The following is an 18,577-nucleotide window of genomic DNA, read 5'->3' on the forward strand; positions in this document are numbered from 1 at the left end:
ATATTTTAAAAGCATTTAGACCAGTTCAGATAGAAGGCCTTAGAGGGATATGGGCCAGATGTAAGGAAATGCAATTTGCTGGGGAAGGCAGTTAGAACACAGAACTTAGAAAGCTACAACACATTACAGGCCCTTCCACCTGCAATGTTGTGTCAACCATGTAACCTACACTAGAAACTGCCTAGAATTAAACTACCACATAGCCCTCTATGTTTCAAAACTCCATATACCAAGGAAAAGGGGGATGGGGCCTACCTCCATTGAGAGTAGGGGAGATTCAAACAAGAGGACATGATTTGAGAGTTAGGGGGCAGAAGTTTAAGGGAAGCACGAGGGGGTATTTCTTTACTCAGAGAGTGATAGCTGTGTGGAATGAGCTTCCTGTAAAAGTAGTAGAGGCCAGTTCAGTTGTGACATTTAAGGTAAAATTGGATAGGTATATGGACAGGAAAGGAGTGGAAGGTTATGGGCTGAGTGCGGGTAGGTGGGACTAGATGAGATTAAGAGTTCGGCACGGACTAGGAGGGCCGAGATGGCCTGTTTCCATGCTGTGATTGTTATATGGTTATATGGTTATATAACCAATCCTATAGTTAAACATACATTACAAATATGGTTTCAATTCCATAAATTCTCTGGCTTGAATAAGTTTATCTTATCATGCCCTATTATATCTAACTTTTTTTTTCAGCTCTCTTTTATGGATCACGCCTTTGTATTATGGAAAACAAAAGGTATAACATGTTTTCGTGATTTTTTTAGACAATAATTTTATGTCCTCTGAACAGCTATCTAATAAATATAATTTGCCTAAAACTCATTTTTTTTTTGATACTTGCAAGTTAGAAATTTCTTAAATAACATGTTACAGTTTTTTCTGAAATTATGTCCAATGGACATAACGGAAAAAATTTTAGCTCTGAATCCTTGCCAGAAGGGTTTAGTAGCCATCATTTATAATATGATCATGAAAATACAGCCAGAAGTATCAGGAAAAATTAAGAAGGAATGGGAAAAAGAACTTCATTGTCTGATACCCTCTGAGCAGTGGGAGCAAATTTTACAATTAGTCAATTCTTCTTCTATTTGTGCTAAACATGCCTTAATACAATTTAAGGTTGTACATATGTCCTCATATGTCTAAGGATAAACTTGCTCGATTTTATTCTTATGTTAATCCAACCTGTGAAAGATGTCATTCTGAAGTTGCTTCATTGACCCACATGTTTTGGTCTTGCCCTTGCTTGCAAAATAATTGGAAAGATATTTTCGGTATCATTTCAAAAGTTATGAATATTAAATTGCAACCGCATCCTATTACTGCAATTTTCGGTCTACCAATGATAGAGCCAAATTATTTAACCCCTTCAGCTCATCGGATGATTGCATTTCTTACATTAATGGCAAAAAGATCTATTTTGTTGAATTGGAAAGAGATTAATCCTCTGACCACATTTCATTGGTTCTCTTAAACTATGCTATTGTAGCGGTGTGCTACACGCAGCGCTAAAATTACGACACGGAGTCGGTAACTGCAGTCGAAGGAAAAAACTTTATTCGAAAACTTCAGCCTCACTTTTAAGCCTCTGTCAACCGGCCCCCCATGGCGAAGAGGCTCCAAAGCTCTGTGCTCGCAAACCCCCGTAGGCTATCTAATTGTGAGTCGGTTCGAATACGCTAGGAAATGAGCCGCCACATAACCCCCCCCCAGAACCGGCGATACACCCCCCAATGTCCACAGCCTGGGCCAGAACCTGCTTGGGAGGTCGGCCTCTGCGCCGAGGCGCCGGAAACTCGGCCGGTTGCGCCAGGTCCACATGGGCCGGCTTGAGGCGGTCCACCGTGAAAACCTCCTCCTTCCCCCCAACGTCCAGCACGAACGTGGACCCGTTGTCCCGGAGCACCGTAAACGGCCCCTCGTATGGCCGCTGCAGCGGTGGCCGATGCCCGCCCCTTCGTACAAACACAAACTTACAGTTCCGTAGGTCTTTGGGTACGCAGGTCGGGTGCCGCCCATGCTGTGAAGTGGGTATTGGGGCCAGGTTACCGAGCTTCTCGCGAAGTCTGCCCAGGACTGCAGCGGGTTCTTCCTCTTGCCCCCTCGGGGCTGGTAGGAACTCCCCGGGGACGGCCAGTGGCGCGCCGTATACCAACTCGGCCGACGAGGCGTGCAGGTCGTCCTTGGGCGCTGTGCGGATGCCGAGAAGGACCCAGGGAAGCTCGTCCGCCCAGTTGGCTCCTCGCAGGCGGGCCATGAGGGCCGACTTCAGGTGACGGTGGAAACGCTCCACTAGCCCGTTCGACTGTGGGTGGTAGGCAGTGGTGTGGTGCAGCTGAGTCCCCAAAAGGCTGGCCATAGCTGACCACAGGCTGGAGGTGAACTGGGCACCTCTGTCGGAGGTAATGTGGGCTGGTACACCAAAGCGGGATATCCAGGTGGCGATCAGGGCTCGGGCGCAAGAGTCGGAGGTGGTGTCGGTGAGCGGGACCGCCTCTGGCCATCTTGTGAACCGGTCCACGATAGTCAGGAGGTAACGCGCTCCGCGCGACACTGGCAGGGGGCCCACGATATCCACATGAATGTGGTCGAAACGCCGGTGGGCGGGATGGAACTGCTGCGGTGGGGCTTTGGTGTGCCGCTGAACCTTGGCCGTCTGGCAGTGCATGCACGTTCTGGCCCATTCACTGACCTGTTTGCGGAGTCCGTGCCAAACGAACCTGCTGGAAACCATCCGGACAGTTGTCCGGATGGAGGGATGCGCCAAGTTATGAATGGAGTCGAAAACACGTCGCCGCCAGGCTGCGGGGACGACCGGACGGGGCTGGCCGGTGGCGACGTCACAGAGCAGGGTCCTCTCACCTGGGCCCACGGGGAGGTCCTGGAGCTGCAAACCAGAGACTGCAGTCCTGTAACTCGGAATCTCCTCATCTACCTGCTGTGCCTCTGCCAGTGCCTCAAAGTCTACCCCTTGGGAAAGGGCATGAACGGTAGGGCGAGAGAGCGCATCCGCCACGACATTGTCCTTACCCGAGACGTGCCGGACATCCGTTGTGTATTCAGAGATGTAGGACAGGTGGCGTTGCTGGCGGGATGACCAGGGGTCGGATGCTTTCGTAAACGCAAAGGTAAGCGGTTTGTGGTCCGTGAACGCGGTGAAGGGCCGACCTTCTAGGAAGTACCTGAAATGCCGGATTGCCAGGTAGAGCGCCAACAGTTCCCGGTCAAAAGCACTGTACTTGAGCTCGGGTGGCCGCAGGTGTTTGCTGAAAAACGCCAGGGGTTGCCAGCGACCTGCGATGAGCTGCTCCAGCACCCCACCGACTGCCGTGTTTGATGCATCCACTGTGAGGGCGGTAGGGGTGTCCATTCTGGGATGTACTAGCATTGCGGCGTCAGCCAAAGCTTCCTTCGTTTGAACGAAAGTGGCGGCGGACTCCTCGTCTCAGGTAATGTCCTTGCTCGGACCCGACATCAGGGCGAACAGGGGGCGCATGATCCGGGCAGCTGAAGGGAGGAAGCGGCGGTAGAAATTGACCATACCTACGAATTCCTGAAGGCCTTGGATCGTGGTGGGTCGGGGGAAGTGGCGGACCGCATCCACCTTAGCGGGCAGAGGGGTTGCCCCGTCTTTAGTAATCCTGTGGCCCAGGAAGTCAATGGTATCAAGTCCGAACTGGCATTTGGCAGGGTTGATTGTAAGACCGTACTCACGCAGTCGGGCGCAGAGTTGAAGGAGGTGGGACAGATGCTCCTGACGACTGCCGCTGGCTATGAGGATGTCATCCAAATAGATGAACGCGAAGTCCAGGTCCCGTCCCACCGCGTCCATTAACCGCTGGAACGTCTGTGCGGCATTCCTCAGGCCGAACGGCATGCGGAGGAACTCGAAGAGGCCAAACGGGGTGATGAGAGCCGTTTTGGGGACGTCGTCAGGATGCATCGGGATTTGATGGTACCCTCGGACAAGGTCGACCTTGGAGAAGATCCGGGCGCCGTGCAGGTTTGCCGCAAAGTCCTGAATGTGCGGCACAGGGTAGCGGTCCGGTGTGGTAGCCTCGTTCAGCCTGCGGTAGTCGCCGCACGGTCTCCAGCCCCCCGTCGCTTTGGGCACCATGTGCAGGGGGGAAGCCCAGGGGCTGTCGGACCGCCGGATGATCCCCAATTCCTCCATTCTCTGGAACTCCTCCTTCGCCAGTCGGAGCTTGTCCGGGGGAAGCCGCCGAGCACGGGCATGGAGGGGTGGTCCCTGTGTCGGGATGTGGTGCTGTACGCCGTGCCTGGGCATGGCTGCTGTGAACTGCGGTGCCAGAACCGATGGGAACTCCGCCAGGACCCTGGTGAAGTCGTTGTCGGACAGCGTGATGGAGCCGAGGTGAGGGGCTGGCAACTGGGCCGCGCCCAGGGAGAACGTCTGAAAGGTCTCGGCGTGTACCAGTCTCTTCCTGGGCAGGTCAACCAGCAGGCTGTGAGCTCGCAAAAAATCCGCACCCAGAAGCGGTTGGGCTACGGCGGCCAGTGTGAAGTCCCACGTGAACTGGCTGGGGCCGAACAGTAGCTGCACCTGACGGGTGCCATAGGTCCTTACTGTGCTGCCATTCACGGCCCTCAGGGGGGGACCCGGTGCCCTGCTGCGGGTGTCGTAACTCGTCGGAGGTAAAACGCTGATCTCAGCCCCAGTATCGACCAAAAACCGGCGTCCCGACCTTCTGTCCCACACATATAGGAGGCTATCCCGATGGCCAGCCGTCGTAGCCATCAGCGGCGGCTGGCCCTGGCATTTCCCGGGAACTTGCAGGGCGGGCGGCAACGGCGGGCTTCTGCGCCCCACCGCTGGTGGTAGAAGCACCAGTGTTCATTGGGCCGGGGGTCAGTGGGCTCTGCGGCCGGGCCTGGACTGGTTTGCTGCCAGGAGCGTGGCTGGGAGATCTGTGCGATGGACGCCCCGCTCACCTTTTTGGCGTTCCACAGCAAGTCCGCCCGGGCTGCCACCTTCCGGGGGTCACTGAAATCCGCGTCGGACAGCAGCAGGCGTATGTCCTCGGGCAGCTGCTCCAGGAATGCCTGCTCAAACATGAGGCCTGTGTGTCCCTCGGCCAGAGACAACATCTCATTCATTAAAGCCGATGGAGGTCTGTCGCCCAAGCCATCCAGGTGCAGTAAACGGGCAGCCCGCTCGCGCCGTGAGAGTCCGAAAGTCCTGAGGAGCAGGGCTTTGAATTCCGTGTACTTGCCGTCTGCCGGGGGCGACTGTACGAACTCCGCGACCTGGGCCGCTGTGTCCTGGTCGAGGGAGCTCACCACGTAGTAGTAGCGGGTGTCTTCTGAGGTGATCCGGCGAACGTGGAATTGGGCTTCGGCTTGCTGGAACCATAGGTCCGGGCGCTGTGTCCAGAAACCCGGCAGTTTCAACGAAACCGCATGAACAGAGGCGGCGTCGGTCATTTCTGGTCCAAAAATCGTTTGGACCGTCGGGGTCACCAATTGTAGCGGTGTGCTACACGCAGCGCTAAAATTACGACACGGAGTCGGTAACTGCAGTCGAAGGAAAAAACTTTATTCGAAAACTTCAGCCTCACTTTTAAGCCTCTGTCAACCGGCCCCCCATGGCGAAGAGGCTCCAAAGCTCTGTGCTCGCAAACCCCCGTAGGCTATCTAATTGTGAGTCGGTTCGAATACGCTAGGAAATGAGCCGCCACACTATGTTTAAACTTAGAAAAAATTAGAAGTGTTATATGTGATCCTTCTATTAAATTTGAAAAGACTTGGAGGCCATTTATTCGACACTTTCACATGATGTAATTTGACCTTTTCCAAACCTATTTATTTTTTTCTTCTTGTTCTACACATGTAGAGAGGATCGGAGTTGATGAACTTATGGTTCTTTTTCTTTTTTTTAAGATATTATAAAAGCCCATGTTTTGTTTCCTTCTCTTTTTTTTAGTTATTGGTTAGTTTTGAATGGGGGGGGGGGTGTGTGTGTGTGTGTGTGTGTGTGTGTGTGTGTGTGTGTGTGTGTGTGATTTATTTTTCTTCTTTTTTCTATTTGTTATTTCATTTTTTTGCTCTGTGTACAGCATATTTGTATTTTGTACGACTTTGGGAGGCTTAATTCCCTTGTATCAATTGAGTATATATTCATTTATGTTAACTATTAACAATGTAATCCCTATAATTGTGTATTAATATTTCTATTTTTAATATGTTGATATTAATAAAAAGATTGAAACGGTATCAAAACACAAACTGACCATCAATTTAATTCCTAATAACCAAACAAATTTCTTAATTATACAAGATGCACAATCTCACAAGCAACATCTCCTTTATATCCCAAGAGTTCCTGCACACCAAAGGCAACTTCTTCAAGGCAACCCCACAACTGGGACCTAATACTCGCCACAACCGAGGCAAAGTAACTCCCCCATCATCAATCACACACACAGTATTCTACGTTACCAATGTCCAAGAGGGTTTTGCAATCACAATAAAACTGTCCAAGACAATCACTCGCTCCGTTTGTTGGATTGTGCGCCACCTCAGCCCAACAGTACGCAAGAAGTCGGGGCATCAACACAACAGTAGGCAACAAGTCCAACTCCATCAATAACAAGTAACTCACTATGGGATGGTCCTGCAGTAAGTGATATTCTTAGTATCCAGCACTGACTTGCAGAAGCAAGAAAAGACTCACGACAAACAAATGCACCTTTCATTAAATCCCAAGTGACCGCTGCGTCTGAGCACACCACATCCTAACAGAAGATACAAAAAGCAATGATGAAGGAAATTTATTTCCTTCTTTTTGACTAATTATGGTATGTAATGAATACAGGCTGATAGTCAGAGAAAAGTGCAGCATAGAAACAGGCCATTCAGTCAATCTAGTCCATGGCGTACATTTAAACTGCTTACTCCCATCCACCTACACCCATACCTCCATACCCTCAACCATCTATGGACTGCTGCATACTACTTCTGCTCCATTGGTGCTGGCAAATCATTCCACACTCTAACGAAGCTCTGAGTGAAAAAGTTTCCCCTTACGTTCAATTTTTGTCCCCTCATCTCAAAAAGGATATCTTGTCATTGGAGAGAGTCCACAGGAGGTTCATGAGGGTGATTCCAGGAATGAAGGGGTTAACTTCGCCCACAATAGAGGCGGCCAAGTCTGTGGGCACACTTAAAGCAGAAGTTCATAGATTCCTGATTGGCCAGGGCATCAAGGGATATGATGAGAGAGCAAGTATATGGGTTTGAATGGGATCTGGGATCAGCCCTGATGAAATGGTGGAGTGGACTCAACGGGCTGAATGGCCTAATTCTGCTGCTATGTCTTATGTTCCCCTTAAGCCTTTGACCTTTCACCCTTAAGCCATGACCAATGGTTATAGTCCCATCCAACTTCAGTGGAAAAAGCCTGCTTGCATTTACCCTACACTCAATTTTGTATCAAATCTCCTCTCAATCTTCTACATTCTAAGAAATAAAGTCCTAACCTACACAACCTCTCCTTATAAATCAGGTTCTCCAGGCCCAGCAACATCCTTGTAAATTACCTCTGTACTCTTTACATCTTCCCTGTAAGTCATTGACCAAAACTGCACATGATACTCCAAATCAGGCCTCATCAAAGTCATGTACAATTTCAACATATTATCCCATCTCCAGTACTCCATACATTGATTTATGAAGGCAGATATGTCAAAAGCTTTCTTTATGACCCATCTACCTGTGATGTCACTTTCAATGAATTACGGACCAGTATTCCTAGATTCCTTCATACTACTGCACACGTCAGAGCCCTCCCATTAACTGTGCAAGAACTACCCTGCTTGGTCCAACTGATGTGCAACATCTCGTATCTACCTGCCAACCAGAAAAGGTTCCCTTTATTCCCACTCTTCACTGTCTGTTAATCAGCAACTGCTTTATCCATGCTAGAATCTTTCCTGTAATACCATGGGTTCATAGCTTGTTAAGCAGCCTCATGTGAGGCACTTTGACAAAGGCCTTCTGAAAATCCAAGTACACTACATCAACCAATTCTCCTTTGTCTATCCTGCTTGTTATTCCAATTGTCTGACAAGATTTTCCCTTGAGGAAACCATGCTGACTACAGCCCGCATGTACCAAGACCTCATCCTTAGTAATCAACACCAACATCTTCCCAACCACTGAGATCAGATTAACTGGCCTAGTTTCCTTTCTTCTGCTTCTCTCCCTTCTTGAAGAGTGGAGTGACATTTGCAATTTACCATACTTCCAGGACCATTCCAAAATCTAGTGATTCTTGAAAGATCATTACTAATTACTGTCTCAGAAAGGCAGTGCCCATTATTAAGGACCTCCAGCACCCAGGGCATGCCCTTTTCTCATTGTTACCATCAGGTAGGAGGTACAGAAGCCTGAAGGCACTCAGCGATTCAGGAACAGCTTCTTCCTCTCCGCCATCCGATTCCTAAATGGACATTGAACCCGTGAACATTACCTCATTTTGTTTTAATATATACTGTTTGTTTTGCATGATTTTTAATGCTATAATATATAAACTGATTGACTTACTCTTTTTTTTCTTATATTATGTATTATTTCTTATATTATTGTACTGCTACTGCTAAGTTAACAAATTTCACGACACATGCCAGTGATAATAAACCTGATTCTGATTATGCCTCCACAATCTCTTCAGCCACCTCTGAGTGTACATGAGTGTACTCAGAACTCTGCAGTGTACACGATCTGGTTCAGGTGACTTATCTACCTTGCGACCTTTCAGTTTCCCAAGAACCTTCTCTCTAGTAATGGTAACTTCACACACTTCATGCCCCCTGATATGTGGAGCTTCTACCATACTGCTAGTATCTTCCAGAGTGAAGACTAATTCAAATTATCTATTCAGTTCATCCGCCATTTCGTTGTCCTCCATTACCTCTCCAGTTGTCCGATATCCACTCACATCCCTTTGACACTATGTATCTGAAGAAACTTTTGGTATCCTCTTTATTACTAGCTTACTTTTGTATTCCATTTTACCTTCTTAAATGATTTTTCTAGTTGCTTTCTGTTATTTGAAAGCTTCCCAATCCTCCAACTTCCCACTAATTTTTGCTGTAGTAAGGCCTTGTTGGCTTTTATGTTAGTTTTGACTTCTCTTGTTAGCCACAATTGTGTCATCTTTCCTTTAGAGTACTTCTTCCTATTTGGGATGTATTTATCTTGTGTCTTCCAGACTGCTTCCAGACATACCAGCCAGTGCTGCTCTGCTGTCACCCCTGTCGGTGTTCCTTTCCATAAAGTTCTGGCCAACTCCTCTCATACCTCTAATTCCCTTTACTCTACTATAATACTGACAGATCCAACTTTAGCTTCTTTTTCTCAAATTTTAGGGTGAATTCAATCATATTATGATCACTTTCCTCCAAAGGTGCTTTTACCTTAAGCTCTGATCAATTTTGATTAATTGCACAACATCCAATCCAGAATAGCTAATCCTCTAGTGGGCTCAACCATGAGCTACTCTAAAAAGCCATCTGGTAGGCACTCTAGAAATGCCCCCTCCTGTAACCTAGCACCAACCCGATTTTCACAATCTACCTGCATATTGAAGTCCCCTTTGACTACCGTAACATTGCCCTTTTGGCATGCATTTTCTATCTCTCTGAATTTGTAGGCCACATCCTTACTACTCTTTGGGGTCTGCATACAACTCCCATTAGGGTCTTTTTACCCTTGCAGTTTCTTAGCACTATCCACAATGATTCTACATCTTCCAACCCTATTTCACTTCTTTCTAATGATATGATTTCATATTTTACCAGAGCAATGCCGCAGACGTCTTCCTGCCTATCGTTTTGGTACAAAGTGTATCCTTGGATGTTAAGCTCCCAAATATAATCTATAAGCCATAATTCTGTGATGCCTACAATATCATACTTGCCAATCTGCAACTGTGCTGCAAGTTCATCTACCTTATTCCATATACTGAGCGCATTCAGATACAATGCCTTCAGTCCGGTATTTATCCTTTTCGATTTGTTCGCCTTTTACATTGCAACTCATCTTGTCAACTGCAGTTTTGCCAATCAACAGGCTTGTCTCACTACACATTGCCTACTTGTAAACCAGCTACCACATCTTCAGCACTATTATCTGCCTTTCCTATAACTTGAATTGAAATATAAGCAGCTTAGGACACTATTCGCACTATGCTCAACCTCTTGATTCCCAACTTTGTCAGGGGTCTTACCAACATCTGTCTCCACAGCTTTACACTAACTGTTCTGGCACTCTGGTCCCCATCCCCCTGCAACTCTAGTTTAAACCACTGTGCAGTATTAACAAACCTTCCCACAAGAATATTAGTACCCTTACAGTTTAGGTGCAAACCATCCCTTCTGTACAAGTCCCACCTTCCCTGGAAGACAGCCCAATGATCCAAAAACCTTCAGCCCTCCCTCCTACACAAACTCCTTAGGCACTACCACCTTCCTAGTTCTGGCCTCACTAGCATGGGTAGCAATCCTGAGATCACAAAAATCACAAAAGGGTCCTACCCTTTAACTCAGCATCTAACTCACTGAACCTTGTCACTCATCCTACCCATGTCATTAATACCTACATGGACCACGACTCCTGGCTGTTCACCCTCCCACTTAAGAATGATGAGGGCTCGATCCGAGATATCCCAGACTCTGGCACCCGGAAAGCAACATACCATCCAGGAATTTCGTTCTTGTCCAGAGAACCTTCTGTCCCTTCCTTTCTGGGTCTCAGTGGCAGACTCAGTGCCAAAAACCCAACCACTAACTCTCCTGTTAGATCATTTCCCCCACCCTCAACCCCGCCCCACAGTATCCAAAATAATATAGCTGTTTTTGAGGGGGATGACCACAGGGTACTCTGCACTGGCTCCTTAATCCCATTCCCCTTCCTGTCACCCAGTTTCCTGTGTCCTGCACCTTGGGTGTAATCAACTTTCTATATGCCCTATCACCACCCCCCACCCTCCAGAATGATCTAGAGTTCATCCAGTTCCAGCTCCAATTCCTTAATGCAGAGTACTAGAAGCTGCAGCTGAATGTATTTCTGGTGTTCCCATATCCTGCAAGAGGAGAACTCCATTATCCTACCTGGCATTTCTACTATGGTAACTGAACTGATGTGGAAAGCAAATCAATTAGTCAACAGACAATCAAGAATCTAACACTAAAATTCCAATTAAAACCCTAGACTGACATATGAAAACTGAATTTGAGTTTCCTGGTTCACCAGTGCATTGTAATTATGATGAGGTTCAATGCCTGTAAATGGAAACATCTGAAAGAAATGTACTGAATGCTAAATTATACCGTGCGTAATGTTATTTGCAACAAATTAGTGTACATTTCAAATGACTAATACATAGTATCTTATGTGGTTGAAAGGCATTCTACATAATGTGCAAAGTTTTCAGTAAATTGGCTGTGCAGTTAAAGTGTCTTAAGATCTTCAGAACGAGAAGGGATCTCATTGAAACCTATTGAATACTGAAAGGCCTAGATAGAGAGAAAATAAAGAGAATGTTTCCTATAGCAGGGAAGTCTAGGACCAGAGGGCATAGTCTCAGAATGGAAGTACGCCTTTCAGAACAACTAGGTAATTTCTAAGGCAAGGACAGGCTCGGCACAGATTTATGGGCCGAAGGGCCTGTATTGTGCTGTAGGCTTTCTATGTTTCTAACAGAGATGAGTAACTTCTTTATCCAGAGGGTGTCAAATCTGTGACAGCTGTGGAGGCCAAGTCACCGGGTATATTTTAAGGCATCGAAATTTACAGGGAGAAGGCAGGAGAATAGGGTCAAGAGGGATAATAAAATCAGCCACGATGGAATGGTAGAGCAAATTTAATTGGCTGAATGGCTCAATTCTGTTCCCATGTCTTTTCATTGTATACACAACTCCATTTATCTGAACTACAGCAGACGATAGTACTGGGATGACACTAATACAACTGGTGTCTCTCAGTAATCCAGGCTCAATCCTGATCTCAAGCTCTGCCTGTACAGAGATTGCACTTTCTATGTTTCTATCGCTGTCTGACTTTCAGGGAGGTTGGGCCAGGTCTGCTGGGTTGGAGATTTTGAGCCAGGCCATCAAAATCAGCAGAAGCCAGATTGGGTTCAGAAGAGCTGACCTGAGTGCAGACCAAGCTGCTGCCTGCGGCTCAGAGGCATTGAAGTTGGTGACTTCAAGTTGGCACAAAGGTGGTGTGTAATGAAACTGGGAGTGACTGTCTTGGCTATTTCTTTTGCGATCGCAAGACCCTGTTTGACATTGGTTGCTGCAGGCCTGCTTCCCTTGTTTGGTGGCAAGACAGACAGAAAAGCAACAGTATTTCTTCAGTTGTAGCGAAGACTACGCCTCAATTCTCAGGCTTGCATTGTAGTGTGACATCCAGGTTCAGTTAGGGGTTTGCCTCTCCGGTCCATGCTGTGCTCCAGTGTTGGATTGGTGGAATTACAGGCTGGATTGCTGGGAACCATCATTTTGTGGAAATTGTAGCTCAGGGCCTTAGACTAAAAAAATGTTTACCTACATGCCTCTGCTCTTTTTTTCCCTTATTATGAATGCACGTGTTTTTGCACCTTGGCCCCAGAGAAATATTGTCTCATTCTGTTGTATGGTTTGAATGACAATTAAACTTGATTTGATGCCAACACCATGTGGATTGGTAGATTATTTTCCCACTGTAAATTAAGTAGTGTGTATGAGTGTAATGGCATAATCTGGGGTAGATGACAAACATTTATATTTTAATATTAAAATAAATGGGAAAAGTGTGAGAGCAGTGTGAATCAGTGCTTAATAGTTGGTATGCAATCAGCAATACACAAAATTCTGGAGGAACTCAGCAGATCACACAGCATCTATGGACATAAGTAAATAGTCAACATATTGGGCAGAGAACCTTCATCAGAACTGGAAAGGAAGGGGGAAGATTCCAGAGTAAGGTGGGTGGAGAGGAAGGAGTGCAAGGTAGGTGACAGATAAAAATGGAATCAGCAAGCCAGGAGAACTGCTTCTCTGGTTCATAGCTCTTCTTTTCAAATGAAGAGAATACTTGATGGGGCATATGGCCTAATTCTGCTCCTATCTCTAATGCTCTTGTGATAATGAGATCAAAAGGCCAAGTTAAGGAGATAACATTAACAAACATTTGATTAGTTTCATGTACGTCAATTGCATCACTCCATTTCAGCACATTCCACGTGCAGACTGCCTACATCTCAATCAAAATGAAAAGCAGGAGGGACACAATGAAAGTTATTACCTAAATCTGCAATTGTACCTCCCTTTACAGGCGTGTGCTCACTGTCCTTCTTGGGGTTCACTAGCAAAAAAGGATTATAATAACCATTAATAACAGGTCAAAATAAAACATTTTGAAAGCACAAATGCTGATTACATGGCAAATTAATCCACAAATGGTCAAAAATTCAAAGCAGTTAACAAAATTTAGTTTGACAAGATGCTGAATTACAACAGTGGCCATCAATACACAAGCAGAGTCTGCATGACAAGAAGTTTTCAAAACTACTGCAGCAATATTAGCATTTTGGAGCAGTCTTTGTGAGAGTGGCTGCTGTGAGGCTGTATTACTGACTTTGACAGTTAAGGGCTGAGGCTTTGTAGAAGTTGCACAAAAAAGATCTCTTACTTTCATCCATGGTAATGGATGTTTTGCAAAGGCAATTGTATGCTCCCCCTGCAATGGGAGAGGAGGGAAAATCCCACACCCCTAGTGACCATGTATTCGGGAAGAAAACCCAGCAGCATCTGACTGACCGTGCCTAGCTGCCGAAGCTTCAATTGCCCAGGCTGCAAGCAGCAGATAGAGAATGCAGGTTTCAGAGGCCATTCCACCCCCCCCCCCCCCCATTGGCAAATGCCTCATTTTAAAGACCATTGGGAACAGAATGGCCTTTCAGAGGTGAGATGCAGTAGGCAGATCTGTGTCACCACAGTCAGCTCTGATGCACAACAGGGGAGAATGAAGACAAAGAGCTGCAGAGCTGGACAGGCACGAGATTCTGTGTTTGCGACAGCAACCTCAAGAATTGCAAATTGCCGTTGGATCTAAATTCAAGAATGTCTCCAATTAGAGTATTCATAAGGGCAGGGGCGAGTAGGTAGAGGCCATCGTACAGAATAGTTCAATATATAAAAAAAGAGAAATAGTAATGAGGGTTTCAGAGATAATGTATGGAGCTAAGCAGGACCCAGAAGGTTACATCCAAGAACCAGTGAGGGTAGAAATAGGAGGCATGCATAGCTGAGGAGCTTATACAGGAGAGAGAGGGGGAATAAAGTTCTTGGAAGGTTGGCATCTCTTCTGGGGGCACTGGAGATCCGTCCAAGAGGGATGGGTTACATCTGACCTGGAGGTGACCAATATCCTGGTTAGATTTGCTTAATCTACTTGGGAGAGTTGTCTGATGCAGTGGGGGTTGGGGGGGGGGGGGGTAGGTGAAATACAAGCAATCATATTGTAAATGAGAAAGTGGAGTCAAATACAGCAGTTAGAGCAAGTTTAGTAAGGTAAACAGGCAGGAGCAAAATGCTGTTGGGAAAGTCTATCATTCTACACCATTTAATTTAAAATAAGAAATCTACTACAGAAATATGGTTGGCAAATAGGCAGTATTGGCAGCTCAACATTTTAGGATCCAGATGCATCAGGTGTGACCGAGATGGAAGAGTGAAGACTGTTTGCATGTATGACCACTGCAATACTTAGAAAGAACAACCCTAAGGAAATGTTGTTAGTACTTAGGTACCATACCCTACTTATGTAGTAAAACGGAAAGTCTCTGGCACTTCCTTATACATAGCTCTAGAACGTGAAACCACTACCTAACTTGATTAGTAAGGGTGTCAAAGGTTATGGCAGGAAGGCAGGTGAATACAGTTGAGGTGTATAATAAATCAGCCAAAATGGAATGGCAGAGCAGTCTTGATAGGCCGAATGGTCCAATTTGGCTCCTATGCCTCATGGCTTTATTTAAGAGGAAACATGTGCCTAGAGTCAGAGGTGATAGGGGAGGTGCTTAATGAATACTTTGCTACAGCATTCACCAGTGAAAGGGACTTTAACAAGTATGAGGTCAGCTAGCAAACAATATCAAAGTGGATATTAAAAGCATTTTCAACTACAGTTTGTAAGTAAAAAAAAATAGAAGCAGAGATTTAGGACCACTAGAAAATGAAACCAGAGAAATAGTAACAGGAGACAAAGAGATGGCAGATGAATTAAATGAGTATTTTGCATCACTGTGGAAAACAGTAGCAGTGAGCCAGATGTTGAAGGGTGTGAGGGAAGAGAAATGAGTGCAGTTACTACTAAAGAGAGAAGGTGCTCAAACAGCCAAGGCTACACAAGTTACGCGAACTGTACCCTAGGGTTCTGAAAGAGGTAGTGGTAGAGATTGTGGAGGCATTAATAATGAACTTTCAAAAATCATTGAACTCTGCCTTGGTGCAAGAGGATTGGAAAATTGCAAATGTCACTCCACTCTTTAAGAATGGAGAAAAGCAGTAGCACAGTGACGTTCATTCCACACTCTCACCACTCTGAGTGACGTTCATTCCTGTTGCAATTCTTTGCTGAGATTACAAGTTGGAAAAAGGGGATGCAGCAGATATTGTACATTTGGACTTTCAGAAGGTCTTCAACAAGGGGCCACACATGAGGCTGCTTACCAAATTAAGAGCCCATGGTATTACAGGAAAGATACTAGCATGGTTAGAGCATTGGATGATTGGTAGGAGGCAGTGAGTGGGAATAAAAGGATCCTTTTCTGCTTGGCTGAGTGACTAGTGGTGTCCCGTAGGAGTCGGTGTTGGGACCACTTAGAACATAGAATAGTACAGCACATTACAGGCCCTTCGGCCCACAATGATGCGCCGACCCCCAAACCCTACCTCACATATAACCCCCCACCTTAAATTCCTCCATATACCTGTCTAGTAATCTCTTAAACTTCACTAGTGTATCTGCCTCCACCACTGACTCAGGCAGTGCATTCCACGCACCAACCACTCTCTGAGTGAAAAACCTTCCTCTAATATCCCCCTTGAACTTCCCTCCCCTTACCTTAAAGCTATGTCCTCTTGTACTGAGCAGTGGTGCCCTGGGGAAGAGGCGCTGGCTGCCCACCCTGTCTATTCCTCTTAATATCTTGTACACCTCTATCATGTCTCCTCTCATCCTCCTTCTCTCCAAAGAGTAAAGCCCTAGCTCCCTTAATCTCTGATCATAATCCATACTCTCTAAACCAGGCAGCATTCTGGTAAATCTCCTCTGTACCCTTTCCACTTCTTTTCATGCTGTATAGCAATGATTTAGATGGTGGAATAGATGGCTTTGTTTCCCAGTTTGCAGATGATATGAAGATTGGTGGAGGGGCAGGTAGCATTGAGGAAATGGGTAGGCTACAAAAGGACTTTGACAGCTTAGAAGGATGGTCAAGAAAGTGGCAAATGAAATACATAGTTGAAAAATGCACGGTCATGCACTTTGGTTGTAGAAATATGCAGACTATTTTCAAAATGAGGAGAAAATCCAAAAATCTGAGATGCAAAGGGACTTGGGAGTCCTTGAGCAGAACAACCTAAAGGTTAACTTGCTGGTTTTTCCTGGTTAACTCCAGGAAAAATGTCAAGAGCAGCACAGCAACCTCTTTATGACCTTCGTCAATCTGACCAAGGCATTTGATACGGTCAGCAGAGATGGCTTATGGAGAAGTTTGGCTGCCCATTCATCACGATTGTTTGGCAGTTCCACGATGGCATGATGGTGAAAGTTTTGGATGATGGTGACTAGTCAGAAGCCTTCCCAGTGACGAATGGTGTGAAGCAAGGATGCGTTCTCACTCCTACACTCTATAGCATGGTCTTCTCTGCTATGCTGAATGATGCCTTCCGTGATTGTCAGGATGGTAAACACATCAGATACAGGACTGGCAGTAGGCTATTCAACCTCTGGCGTCTACAGGCTGTTACAAAGGTAAAGGAGACCATCGTCAGAGACCTCTTATTCGCTGATGATTGCGCCCTCAACGCCAGCACAGAGCAGAAGATGCAGCAAGAAATGGATTGCTTCTCACGAGCCTGTGACAACTTTGGTCTTTTTGGTGCTGATTGTAGTCCAAAGTTAGGTACCAGCCTGCACCTGGAAAGCCCTAGCAGGAACCACACATCACAGAAAAGGGGCAGAAGGTACTGTCAGTCAACAGCTTTACTTATCTGGGCAGTACTCTATTACGAGCGGTGATAGAGACTCCATAAGAATGTAAGGGAGCAGAGAGGACTCAGCCTTACCACCAAGCTGAAGGTCTACCGAGCAGTGGTTCTCACCACCCTCCTCTATGCCAGCAAGACCTAGACCGTCTACAGCAGAAACACTAAACAGCTCAACCACTTCCACTTGAGCTGCCTCTGCAGACTTCTCCACGTACGATGGCAGGACAAAGTCCCAGACACGGAGGTCCTGTAGCGGGCTAGCACCCACAGCGTCTACACCCTCCTACAGAAAACCCAAGCCAGATGAGCTGGCCATGTCGTCAGGATGTCTGACAGTCAACTACCAAAACAGCTGCTGTATGAAGAGCTGAGCCAGGGCAAGCGCTCAGTTGGAGGGCAGAAGAAATGTTTCAAAGACTGCCTCAAAGTGTCCCTCAAAGACCTCAACATCAATCCCAGTAGCAGGGAATCGCTTGCTCTGGACCGCCCAACCTGGTGGAGCAGGACCACTAAAGGAGCGTATGCAGCAGAAATCAGACGCACCGCAGAGGCTCAGAGGAAACGCGCCGCACGCAAGGCTCAAGCTACCTCCACTACCTCAAGCTACCTCCAGGAATGAGTTGTAGTGGTCCTGCCTCTGGCACAGAGGTTGAACCCTCAACTAGAAAGGGGAGGAGGGAAGAGAAGAGAGCGATAGTTTTAGGGGATTCTATAGTCAGGGGGGCAGATAGGAGATTTTGTGGGGCAGATCGGGAGTCTCGGATGGTATGTTGCCTCCCTGGTGCCAGGGTCCGGGACATCTCAGATCGGGTGCAGGCTATTCTTGAGAACGAGGGCATGAACCCAGATGTAGTGGTCCATGTAGGGACCAACGATGTAGGTAAGGTGAGTGAGGGGGTCCTGCTTAGAGAGTTCAGGGAGTTAGGAGTGAAGCTGAAAGGCAGGACCTCCAGGGTGACAATCTCAGGATTGCTGCCTGTGCCACGTGCGAGTGAGGCGAAGAATAGAATGATTATGCACATTAATACGAGGCTGAGAGCATGGTGCAGGAAGGAAGGGTTCAGGTTTTTGGATAATTGGTCTTTGTTCCACGGACATTGGGATCTGTTTCGAAGGGACAGTCTACATCTGAACCGGAGGGGTACTAACATTCTTGCAGGAATGTTTGCCAGTGCTGCTCGGGGGGGTTTAAACTAGATGTGCAGGGGGCAGGGATCCAGATCCAGAGGGTTGGTCAGAAGGAGCATGGGGTTAAATGTGTAGAAGGTTTGGGTGACCTTGAGAAGGTCATCAAAAT

At 46.7% G+C, this 18,577-nt stretch overlaps 1 protein-coding gene across 4 annotated transcripts in view; it reads right to left on the reverse strand.

The window, feature by feature from the left end:
• The window catches only part of smarcc1a (SWI/SNF related, matrix associated, actin dependent regulator of chromatin, subfamily c, member 1a), a 282,864-nt gene that overhangs the window by 164,480 nt on the left and 99,807 nt on the right, over nt 1-18,577 (reverse strand). For all 4 annotated transcript variants that reach the window (XM_059985324.1, XM_059985310.1, XM_059985330.1 and 1 more), the window contains exon 12: nt 13,310-13,369. In XM_059985324.1, coding sequence (XP_059841307.1) covers nt 13,310-13,369 — 60 coding nt within the window. The remainder of the gene's footprint in view (nt 1-13,309; nt 13,370-18,577) is intronic.

Source organism: Hypanus sabinus, chromosome 1 (assembly GCF_030144855.1).
Source record: "Hypanus sabinus isolate sHypSab1 chromosome 1, sHypSab1.hap1, whole genome shotgun sequence".
Lineage (NCBI taxonomy): Eukaryota > Metazoa > Chordata > Chondrichthyes > Myliobatiformes > Dasyatidae > Hypanus > Hypanus sabinus.